The sequence below is a fragment of the Anomalospiza imberbis genome, chromosome 2, assembly GCF_031753505.1.
Source record: "Anomalospiza imberbis isolate Cuckoo-Finch-1a 21T00152 chromosome 2, ASM3175350v1, whole genome shotgun sequence".
Lineage (NCBI taxonomy): Eukaryota > Metazoa > Chordata > Aves > Passeriformes > Viduidae > Anomalospiza > Anomalospiza imberbis.
This window is the reverse complement of record NC_089682.1, coordinates 6,717,760-6,729,736: the sequence shown is the minus strand read 5'-3', so window position 1 is coordinate 6,729,736 and position 11,977 is coordinate 6,717,760. Positions and strand designations below refer to the sequence as shown.

At 38.0% G+C, this 11,977-nt stretch overlaps 1 protein-coding gene across 17 annotated transcripts in view; it reads left to right on the top strand.

The window, feature by feature from the left end:
- KDM6A (lysine demethylase 6A) overlaps positions 1-11,977 on the top strand; it is a 150,648-nt gene that overhangs the window by 117,804 nt on the left and 20,867 nt on the right. For all 17 annotated transcript variants that reach the window (XR_010995808.1, XR_010995809.1, XM_068179688.1 and 14 more), the window contains one exon: positions 11,012-11,141. Coding sequence is in view for 15 of the 17 variants with exons in the window: in XM_068179688.1 (XP_068035789.1) it covers positions 11,012-11,141 (130 nt within the window). In the remaining 2 variants the exon portion in view is untranslated. The remainder of the gene's footprint in view (positions 1-11,011; positions 11,142-11,977) is intronic.

Below are 11,977 nucleotides of genomic sequence, written 5' to 3'. Positions count from 1 at the left end.
AACACCTCAAAGTCCTCCAAGGTTTTCTTGGTAGTCTTTGGAGAGATTAGCCTACTTTCTTAAAAAAAAAAATTGTTCAAAATCCAAGCAAGATGAGAAATTGAAATGGCCATTTAGAACATTGTAATTTCTGTAGCTGTCCTTTACAGTTGCCACTGTATTTGAAAATGTTACCTAAGATGCCTTTGAAGTTCACAGAAGTCCCTTTAATCATAAGCATGTGGTTATTGAATGTTTTGGGCTCTACTCTGCTGTTTTCCATCCTGAACTCTGTTTGCAGTTCTTTTAGTTGAAATATTTTCTGTATTTTTCTCTGTTAGAAATCTTTTTGGAATTTTTATTGCCTCAATATATTTTACTCCAAAGCACTTTATTTAGGATGTATGTTTGCTATATTTTATGTAGCAAATATGGTGGTTTAGAGCATTACTCTTTTTGATATTAAAAACTAGTATAAAAGCATGTTTATATCATTCTACAAAAAAACCTGCATCTGTTACTGTGACTGAGAGCTTGTAGTTCCTAATGTTGTGGGATTTGATGACTAATACTGATCCATGATATAGCAGTCTGTCGCTATCTGTTACCAAGATAAATTTCATAAAAGAGAGAAAAAAAATCTTTAGGGAGTCTATTTTGTCATCTTTCAGATATAAAGTCTTACTGTAATGTTCATTTCCAAGCGCCCTTGCTGCACATACTGCATTCATAAAAATTAACAGCTTTTTTTTTTTTAAATTGGGACCATGTATGTGTTCTTTCTAGTAGAAGTATGAAAATAGCTTGAGTGTATGGTGTTAGGATGAGTGCATTGCAAATTGGCATAATATAAACTGTTAGAGACTTTTAAGTGTTTTCTTAAAGTTTACCTGATCTGCCTCCAAAATTGGAATGTAGCTTTCTTGAGAGAGTAATGGGAAGTGTTTCACTCTAGTGAAATGTTGCATTTTGATGTGTTTGGTGTGCTGTTGTCTGAGAGATCTGCAGTTTGTGTTCGGTTGCAAAACATCTATCAGTTTAGCTACAAAGTCTGTAAACCAGCAAGTCCTTGTGTTTGTGCTCTTTGATGGAGGTGTAGTATTCCTAATGATATTTAATTTCCAAGATAAAGGAAGGCTCATAAAGGTGTTTCACTTGGCTTCTTACAGTCAGTACCAGGCTCACGTAATCATAATTTTTCAAGGGAGTAAGCTAATACTTTGTCCCGTGTAGTTTGCAGACAGCTCAAAAGATGTTAGATGTGCTTTTTTCCCTTTCTTTCATATGGACTAGAGATTGAGAGCTCCCTCTTCAGCCTGTCTACACCTTCATTCAGCAAGGCACAGGACTTAGAAGCTGGATGATAGGGAAAAGTGGAGGAGAGACTTGGTTTTTTTAGCAGCTCTGAGGTCAATTACTGCATCAGTCTGAACTACGTTTACAGGTTTTGAGACAGGATTTCTTCTAGGCAAACAATGCTTTCTGGAAATTCTGCGTATGTCTGCTAAAGATAACAAGAGATTCTGAGAAATACAGTAACTCACCTGTGCTAGAGCTGCTTTCCTGTTATTTCATAATAATAAAATATTATAACTCTGTATATAAACCCTATAAAATATATTAATAGTGGGGTTTTTTTCCTGCCATTCTAATATGTATGACAGTTTGTATTCATAAAGTTGAAGACAGGGATTTCCCAGTCTTTTACTGAGTAGCTGATTAGCCCTTGCTTTGTTTTAAGATGTTCAGGCATACACATGACATTTCTGGAGCGGAATTTTGGGCAGAACATCCTTGTTACAGCTGTTGTATGCATGACTGACATAAATAAAAATGTCTGGGAGGGAGAATTTTAAAAGATAATCTGCTCAAAGGCCTGCTGATTGGCAAAAAAATATATGTAGTAAAATGGAAGATATTTATATGCTAATATATCAGATACTGTGAGCTTCAATATTGCATGTTGACCTTTATTTTAACACACTGTGTGGGAATGCAAAAACAAAGAGTTGAAAGTACTTCCTGTAGTACTGATTATATTTGGGTGCAGTCACCGCAAGTGGTGGTATCTTGAGATTCAAATATGGGTTTGTGACCAAAAGTGTTGATTTTTAGAATTACTTTAAAAATTGCAGAAAATCTACCCACAGTAGAAAACAAGAAAATAATTGATTTTTTAAAACAAACAAAAAACCAACCAAAAAACAACCTCTAAAACACAACAGATTCAAAGACCAGCCAAGACCCCAGACACTTGTGTTGAACAAGCTTAATGCACGGGGAGAGGGGAATTGTTCTGTTAAGCTTTTATATATTGGAGCTACATTGTATTGGGCCTTAAGTATTCATTTGTGTCAGTTCTTGCATACAGCAACTTGATTTTATTTGATATGTTCAGAAAGATGTTCTGGCTTCATCTCTAATATGGATAATTATATTGTGTTATCTTCTGGCATATTCTTCTTGCTATCTGACCATAGTCACTTGAATCTGTTGCCCTGTTGTCTTGATGGTATTCTCCAGGCAAAAATAGACATTTTTACGGGTAGGAGCAGGTGGCTGTAACTTGGATTTTTTTTATAGCTGAAGCACTAGATCAAGAACTTTTATTTTCTTCCTCATTGTTCTGCATTTGGCTCTGTTTACTATATGCTTACTACAAAATCAGGGTGTTTATATTCTTTGTAAGTTGCATTGAAGTCCTCAGATGTCTGTTGGTTAATTTTTTTTTTCTTCAGATGTTTTCATGTTTATAAAAAGTCTGCCTAAAAGAGTCATTTTTTGCATCTTTCAGACCCTACAGGTTTATTTGTGTTTAGAGCACAAAAGACCTGGCATTAGTAGCAGTTTGGGATTAAGTAACGCACAAGAGTTGATTCACAAGGTAACTACAATTGACCTACTGCGGGACAGTGAACTGCAGGATAATGAAGTTCCACATCTCACAGGAGGGATTGATTTATCAGGAAGCAACATGGTAATGCTCACCACCAAAAAGTGACCTGTCCAGGGTCCAATGGTTTTGTGTGTTGCTTAAAAACAAAGGAGCATCAGAAGTATGGAAATTCGGTGGTTTTAATAGTGAAAGCAATTTATTGGAACAGTCATTCAGAAGACTGAATACAATACAATACATTACAATACAATCAGAATTAGTTTGACAAAAATAAATGCTAGGAAACTGTCGTTTTGTGTTACATAAACAAGTGTTGTCTTAATAAAAGCTGCTCGAGTGAAGCCATTAGGTGAAAGGAGATGCTTTGTATCCTAAAATGCAAAACACAGGCCAAAGAGAAAACTCAGTTTGATTCCTCTTTTATTACGTGTGAATAGGTTGTCTGCTCTGTAGAAGCAGACTTGGTAAATGCTTTGTTTTGCCAAAGACTAAAGTGAGCACTTAAGTAGGGCAAGATAATTGCGGAGGCTGAAAAGTTTCTTTATATCCATCTTCCTTGGTGCGAATGTTGAGGAAATATTTAACAGAGCTCCATTCTGTTCCTGGGGTGAAATGAGGTTGTTGAGGAGGCTGAGGAGGGGTCAGACATAGGGTGCTGGCACAGCAGTTGATACTTGTACAAGGAGCTTCCCTTGAAGGGCCAGACAATGTCCCTGAAAAGCCACAAGGAATTGAGAAATGCAGGAGCTGAGCTATAGACTCAGCTATGCAAATCTCATTAAGTTGCTGTTCTGGAGAACAGTAGGGTGGCAAATGTGCTCATCTTGTTAAACTGCTGCTGGAGTGTAGGGATGAAAAGGAATTGAGGAGGTGATTCAGGGAAGTGTGATTTGGTTAGTTGCAGCAGTAAATTTTAAGGTGGCTATAAAACAACTAAATTATGTTTGGTAAACTGTTTACATAGTAAAGTAAAATTCTTTAGGCCTCTGAGCAAATTAACAGATAAAAGAGTGCACTATTAGATTAATTATCCTTCCTGAGATTCCTTAAGAAAATCTCCTGTTAAGGTCATTTAAAAAAAATAAACAGCAACAACAAAACAACGAAAAACCAACACAACCCCAAGTAATTTTGAGCATAAGTGAAAACCATGTAGTTAAAAGAAGAAAATAAGCTAAGAATAACTGCTCTGAGTTTGTTATTAGAAAAGCCGATTGTTAATAGGGGAGAAAAAGAAGAGTGTGCTTCTTGGTCTGGTTGTGTATCATGTTTCCTTAAAAAGACTGATATCAAAAGCTCTTTTCTGTGCTCTTAGAAATGTAAGTATCTTTTCCCTGTGAGCAATCTTTCTGAAAGGAGAATTAATGAAACATTATCACAAGACTTGAGATTCAACACTCGAGGTGTTTATTTCTACTGAAGTGAAACCAGCTGATTTCTCACTCAGTGTTTCAACTGGTGCATCTAATTAAACTCCCTGAGTAGGGGTAAAAACCCAGGATCCATCTCAGTTCAGAGAGTCTACCAGTTGTCCTTTCTAAACCTGATCTGAGGTCAGGGACTTAGTTTAAGCAGCATAGAGAAGTTCCTGAGTTGACTTGTATTGTTTCTCATAAAAGAAGTAAGAAACTTCTTGGTTATTATTTTTTTTCCCCTCATTGTTTTATTAAAGTTTGTTCACAGCCTTGAAAGAACAGGTAGAGGTCCAAACAAAACTCTAGAGGAAAGAGGTCCTCAGGCAGTTCTGAAAAGCCCAGCTGGGTAACTTTGTGTCAGCTGGAAGTTGTCCTTGTCATTTTGTGGTGATACATGGAAAGACTCATTTGAAAACTCCGAAGCATTTCTGAGCTTGAAAATATTACCAATTTGGCGTGACTGGGGAGGGCAAATGAGGGGTGTAGGTTTGACTGTAATGTGTATCAAAAGGAGCTAATGTGTATCAAAAGGAGCATTTTTATAGTTCTTTTTGCTTGGTGTTCAAAGAAGGAAAGTGTAGAGCAATCCATTGAGAAAAGAGATAGGAGACCAGGAGAGATGAGTTGCCTCTCAAGGGACCTTGTAAAATGATAAAAATACAGGACAGGGAACAAACAGGAATTTTTGCATGGAAAGGGTGATAAGACATTGGAATGGGTGGACCAGGGCGGTGGTGGGAACCCTCCCTGGAGGTGTTCAAGGAACAGCTGAAGGTGGCATGTGGTGCCATGGTCAAGTTAACCAAGTGGTGTTTGGTCTCAGGTTGGGCTCCATGATCCCAGAGATCTTTTCCAACCTTAATGATTTGTTGATTCTGTGAAGGTGATCTGGGCTAAAGAGTCTAGAAAAGGGTCTGATAAATGGCCAGCATTTACACAAGGGCAGTAAATCCATTTCCTGAGGAGGAGTGGGCAGGGCAGAGGCTCAGGTGGGCAGACTTCTCCTTGCTCCAAAGGCTCTGTTGGAGCCCTGGGCAGAAGAAATTTGTTCTGTCCTTACTGAAGGTGCTGCTCCCTGAGCCTGGTCTGGGAAGTCAGTGAATCACTAATTTGGGAGCTCCATGGTCCTCAGGAAAAGAGCCTAAATCTCATTGAGGGGAAGTACTTTGTGGAGGAAGGACCCGGATTAAATTAGTGTTTTGTTTTTAAAAACAACAAAAGCAATTATTGTTTAATTGGGAATTTCATTTACAAACAAAGGGCTTTTTTGGCTTCAAGACAGAATTGCTCAATTCCTCTAAAAGCACATTACACCTGGCAAGTGATCTTCACCAGAGCAAAAGTTTTTGGAATAAAATTTGAAATACTGTGATTTCGCAAGCTAAACACTGCTTAGAATAAGAGATTCTGTTTTGCTCAAAAGGCAAATATTGAACTCTGAGAATGGGAAGCAGAATTATCTGGGAGTAAAAAAAAAAAAAAAAAAAAGGAAAATTTACAGTTCAGAGGAAAAGGCAAGCATATGAAAAAGTTTGGTGCCACTTGTTATAATGCTTTTCTTATGTAAGTCAGTGATGTGATTCTGTGTGTCTTACAGCCTCAGAGCAAGGTGATTAGCAAATGAAATAGAGAGGGAAGATGTAAAAGTCATTAAGAAAAGAAAAAAAGGAACATTACTTCTTACATAACATGTAATTAACCTATGAAATTCACTGCCAACCTGTACTATTGAGGTCAAAATCAGAACAGAATTGAAAAATAATTAGAAATACATTTGCATAATGAGAAAATCCACAGTTCTATTGTAGGATTTTCTGTAGTTTCATGAAAGGTCTCTGGGAGTATTGCCAACTAGTACCTGGTTGTGAAAGGCTGGGGTAGAGAATTGCATGATAAACTGGTTTTGTAATTATCTGGCATTACTTGCATTTAAGCATAATGTAAGCTTGATTTGACTTCTTTATATTCCCTTCGAGAGCTCCTCTCTATCCCCTGGCTACAGAAGGAGCTTGGGGAGGGGAAGCTCAGGGAGCCAAGCTGGGTGTTGTGTGTAACCACCTCCTTCCCAGGCTGGTGGGGATTGACAGGCGTTTTTCTGTGGTTTTGTAATAACTCACAGTAAGAAAGCAACTGATTGCATCTGCTAATTGTGAAGGGTGGGAGTTTCTGGTTTGAACCAGGACTGCACCAGGCGGGTGCTGTGCAGCCCAGTGCTTCAGCTGCTGGTTCCTTTCTGCAGGCACGTTTCGAAAATGTCTTGTTCCTTCCTCTTTGTGGATTAATTAATTCTGATAGAATTGAGATAGAGTATCAAATAAATCCACAGTTCCATGTGTTAATTTGAAATGTGATTTTTATTGGCAGAAGAGAGGGTATTAATTTTGTTCTTCTGAATAACTATAATCTCTTGAGCAGTAAAACCTTGTTAATTCTCATACAGCTAATCCTCAATAATAATTCATTTAGACTGACTTCACAACAAAAATATCTGCTTAAGCACAAATGCTTGTAACTTACTCTGTTTTGACCTGTAAATTGTACTTAAAATCCAAATGTATAGATAACTGGAAGTTGTTTAAGAACTTTTCATTATCACCAAAAAGTTGTAATCTCCCAAGCAGAAACAAAAAGGGCAAATATTTTAAGAAGTATTGAAGCTAAGAGTTCTAGAAAACACAGAAATTATGTTTGGAAGAGGAAAACCTTTAGACAAAACCAAAAAAGAATTTAAAAAGTCTGCACCGTAAGTATTAGAATGTTCAGTAAGGCAAGAGTGCGCAGTAAATATTTTTGTTCTGTGCTTGGGAAAAAGGCAGATAAAATGTTCACATCATGGAATGTACTCTCTTTTCAAGGAGAAGGTTAAACAGCAGTTACACTTAAATTTGGCATTTTTAATTCAGAGGCCCAGATAACATGTATCCATGAACTCCGAAAGGGCAAGCCAGAGAACTGTTTATAATTCATATAGGTTTTTTTTTTTAATGATTCTTGGAAAACAGGAAAAGTTCCAAAGGACTTGAAGAGCACCCTTCCTGCGAAATAGACCTAATTCTCTCAGCCTTACATTAGGGTTGAGTGAAACAATAAAAATATTGAGGTGATTAATTTAATAAATGTAAAGAATTGATAATGATTCTTGGTTCTGGGAAAACAAGTTTTATCCTGTGAACTTTAATATCTTTTGAGGTAGATTTTTTTTTTAATAGAGTTAAAATTGGTATCACTGTGTAACACAGGTAGATTTAAACCTGCATGATACTTTTTTTTTTTTTTTTTTTTTTTTTTTTTTTTTTTTTTTTTTGGGCAGGTGGGATGATGCAGAATCAGTTCTGTACTTAAAATGTGTCTGGCAATTGCCTGATAAGTGTTCTGTGTGTGACTTTTGAAACTGTGTCACACCTGGGCTTCTGGTCAGCTCTGTGTTTAGGTACAGCCAGAGGGGAAGTTTCTACCTAAGACTGTAAATTGTCTCTTATAAGCTGTGGGAATGTATCCTAGAAAACAGTAAAATTTGATTAAAAGGGATGTTCTAATGAATGTGGAGATTGCTTATTCAAGTGATCCCATGGCTACATGAAATAATCCCAAGTGACAGGACAAGAGGACATGGTCTTAAGCTGTGCCAGGGGAGGTTTAGGTTGGACATCTGGAGGAATTTCTTCACAGAAAGGTGATTAGACATTGGAGGGATGCCCAGGGAGGTGGTGCAGTCCCCATTCCTGGAGGTGTTCAAGGAATGGCACTCAGGGCCATGGTGTGGGTGACAAGGCAGTGATTTGTCATGGATTGAACTCAGTGACCCCAGAGGTCTTTTCCAACTTAATTGATTGAGTGATTTGTGTGAAGTTAAGGCAGCAGTTCCATCCTTAGTGGTTGATGTTCTGCTAAGCAGTTCTCACGGCAGTTTGAGTTTGTTTCTCAGGTTGAAGCACTTCCATGAGTTGTTGCTTTCACCCCTGGAGCAATTTGCAGTGGCCTGAGTGCTGCAGCTGTGGCTCAGGACAGGCTGCATGTCCCATCCCTGTGCACCCCTGGCCATGTCCCTCTGAGCCTGACAGCTGCTCCTGCCTTCTCTTCCCACTCTGACAGTGAAGGGTGTTGTCCATGCACAGTCCACAACAAGCCAGTTTCCTCTGGAAGTCAGGTTAGATGAATGAAGCTTGTCCTGCTCTTCATTCCTTCATCACAGATGACTGGCTGTCCAGTTTCTTCTGGGGGCATAAATCAGGCTTATTTTGTCTTAAGCAGTGCATTTGTTGCCCCTTTCAGCAACTATGAAATCCTCTCACAAAAACTGCATTCTTGAAACTGAGATATGTGGGATTTTCAGCACAGGTGCTGTGATCAAAAAGGGTTTTTCACTTCCCTTTCACTGGCTGTAGTTCCATGTTTCTAGAAGTGGAGAGACTGGCAGTGGATACTCGCACCATGGTAGCAAATATTTTTAGTATTTCTATAGTGTTTTTTATAATTTCTATTGCTCTGTTTGGCACACTAACAATTACAGAATTATTCTTTAATAGCTCTCTTGCCTTGTTATTAATAGTAAGATATTCTGATTCATAGTTTAAAAAAATGATAGGAAAAAAAATAGGATAAAATGAAGCTGGTCTGTTAAAGACAACTTTAAATATTCTGCCCATCTGTTTCCTGTGCCACTTAAATTATGGATGTTTTGCTATCTCAGCTTTGCTATTCTTTATCCATTTTCCTCTTAAAATTTCAACATAGAATTTTAGTAGCTTAATAGGAAGTTATAGCGTGCAATTGGTAATACCAGCTTCAAGTGCTGGGTTTATGAGGCATCTTTGTTAATCTGACCTTTTCCTTTGTGCTGTTTCTTTCCCGTTCTCCTCTGCCTTTTCAGACCTGTAGTTCCTCTAAGGGTATAGAAGTTTCTCCTCTCTCCATTGTCATCCTTCCCTGAAACCCCCACGTGCTCTGGCTTTTTGGAGCTTTCACTGTGATTACCTTGCTGTGACTGCAGCAGCTCAAGTCCCGTTAGTTCTGAACAATGTCCCTTTTTCTTCAAGTTCACTTTTTCTCATTTTCCTTGAGCTAGAAATTTCCTGAGAACTGTTTATCAATGCAAACTGAATTTTGTCAAAGTTCTCTCCTGTTTTTAATACTATTCATTTGTTTTTCTAGGTTTTATTTCTCTGTTTGGTAATGCAGAGGTTCTAGTAATGCCTGATACCTGCTGTTTAGATTCTAGTTTCACTTTGCATAGATAGTCTGGATCTCAGATTCATGCAGCTGTAGTCAATAAATTTCTGAGTGGTGATGATTTTATATTGCCATGTGATTTTGGGGTTCTTTTTTAGTTTGCTTTTGTTGGCTTTTTTTTTTTTTTTTTTTTTTTTTTTTGTGTGTGTGTGTATGTGGGGACAATGCAGCCTTTGCAATAACTACATCAGACATTAAGCGCTGGCCAGTGATTTTTTTTGCCAAGTTGGATGATGACTAATCAAAGCTTCTGCATCACTCTTTCACTTTCTTGGAAGTGAAATTAAATTCTGGCATTGGACTCACCTAGCACAAGGCATGAGCCTGTGTGACCAGTGTGCTTTGTGGTGTGTGAGATGTTTGCCCATTTTGTTTAAGTGTTTGTCATGTCAGTCTATCTGATCTCGAGCCTCAAGTCCATCCTGTGGGTTCTGCTAGTTTGATTCGAAGCAGTGATCTCATGACTCACTATCTGGCTGTACCATGTTGCTCAGGTTCAGAAAGAAGTTTTTGTCACTGGGAGTTTCATCTGCTAAAAAATTGTGTTTCTGCTGAAGACTGTTGTTATAAAAAAAACCAAAAAACTTTAGTAACCAGTGAATTTTATGAAGATATATGACTAAATTATACATTAGAAACATCCTGTTTTGTGGGATGTAACAACAGTGAATCAAAGGAGGTTGGAAGAAGGATTTGAATAGTGTTTAGTGGGAAGAATAAGTAGTTGAGTAATTTTTAACAAGAATATAAGAGATGGTTTTGTCAGTACATTCCTAGTGATGGTGACTGGGCATTGACTACAGGCTAAGCTCAGGATGGAGACTTTTCAGGTCATCCATTATAGGAAATGTTACACATCCAGGAGGTCCTGCACCCCTGGAAATCTCCAGGGAGAGGCTGCAAATACAGGCAGAGAGGTTCTCCCTGGAGTCACACACAGGGGCACTGACACAGGAGTTCACTGGGGGTAGGGCCTCTCCCTTGTTGCTCCAAAAAATGGATTATCCAGCAGCGGCTCCTTCTGCTTCAAAATGTGTAAGGCAGGGAGGAGTGGGTGTGGTTCAGTTCAGCATCTGTAGTGTAGCTGTAGTTGGGGTTTGTGACTCAGCAGCTTCTTGGTCATCTTTTGACTTTTGCTCTGCTACCTCAGCTCCTGTGGAATGATCATCCACCTGGTAAAGTTCTTCGTGTGTAGTTGAAAACTTCTTTTCCTGTGAAATTGTATCGAAATGTCGTCATGCGTGCTTTTATTGAAAATGGCTGTATTTTTAACTGATAGTGGTGGTGTTGCAAATTCAGCAGGCAAAGTCAGAATAAGTTTGAATAATATCAAATTATACAGGGAAAATTCTTGATTAAAACATACGAGCTTTATTTGCATCTTAAATTATGGTTTCTCCTTATACAACATTATTTTGCATAAGAGATTACACTGATACGCATTTATTTTATTTGTCAAGTATTGACAGAGACAGCTCTTGTTTCCTTTTAGGAATCTGGGTAAAAATGGCTTATCTAACAGTAGTATTCTATTGGATAAATGCCCACCTCCACGACCACCGCCTCCACCGTACCCTCCCTTGCCAAAGGACAAGCTGAATCCACCTACACCTAGTATTTATGTAAGTAAATCTAGTGGCAGAAGTACATTGCTGCCTGTCTTTTGCAATTGTTTGGATATCTGAATTGCATAATGTAATTATTTTAAAGATGCACTGTTCATCACTGAGTTCTAATTACGGTGCTCTCCAAACTGGTGTATATATATAGGCAGGAGAAATGCCAACCATAAAGAAAATTTTGAGACATAGTTTGACTCTTAAAGGACCTGTAAATTAAGAATTTCAGTAAACACAAGGAACAATAATTCAGATTTTTTATTTTTAATACTCAAAATGTTGGCAGAATAAGCAAAACAATTCATTATATACAATGCACAGCATTTCAGAAATGTATGTACAATTTTTTGCAAGTGACAGCTTATGTGTAAGTGAGCAAGTAATTAAACTAAACTTCCATAACAATCTGCTTCAAAACATAGTGAAGAAAAATGAATAAAAGTTGAGGTGATGTTAGGAACAAAATGTCACCAGGAAAAGGCAGGGTTTAGTTGAGTAGTATTTTCTTATGCAAGCATTACAACTTTTGTTCTGAAAATAAAGTTTCATAATAGCTTTATTGAGCTAACTTCCTTAGTAATAGAAGAATAAATTACAGGATATCCACTTCCTTAAGAGCAGAAAAATAAATTACATTATGTCCATACAGGCAGTGTGAAAAGCTCAAGTTGGCTTTGGTCACCTTAATCTGGGGACCAGAAGAGGCTGGCACTTGGGTCTGAGTGTGCTGAGAGCTGGGTTTGGCTGGATGCAACAGTGCTTCCAGATGTTTTCCAGGTGTTGCACCTGAACTTATCTGCCTTAATAAAAGTCCATCCCAGCTTTGTTGAGTGCTCACA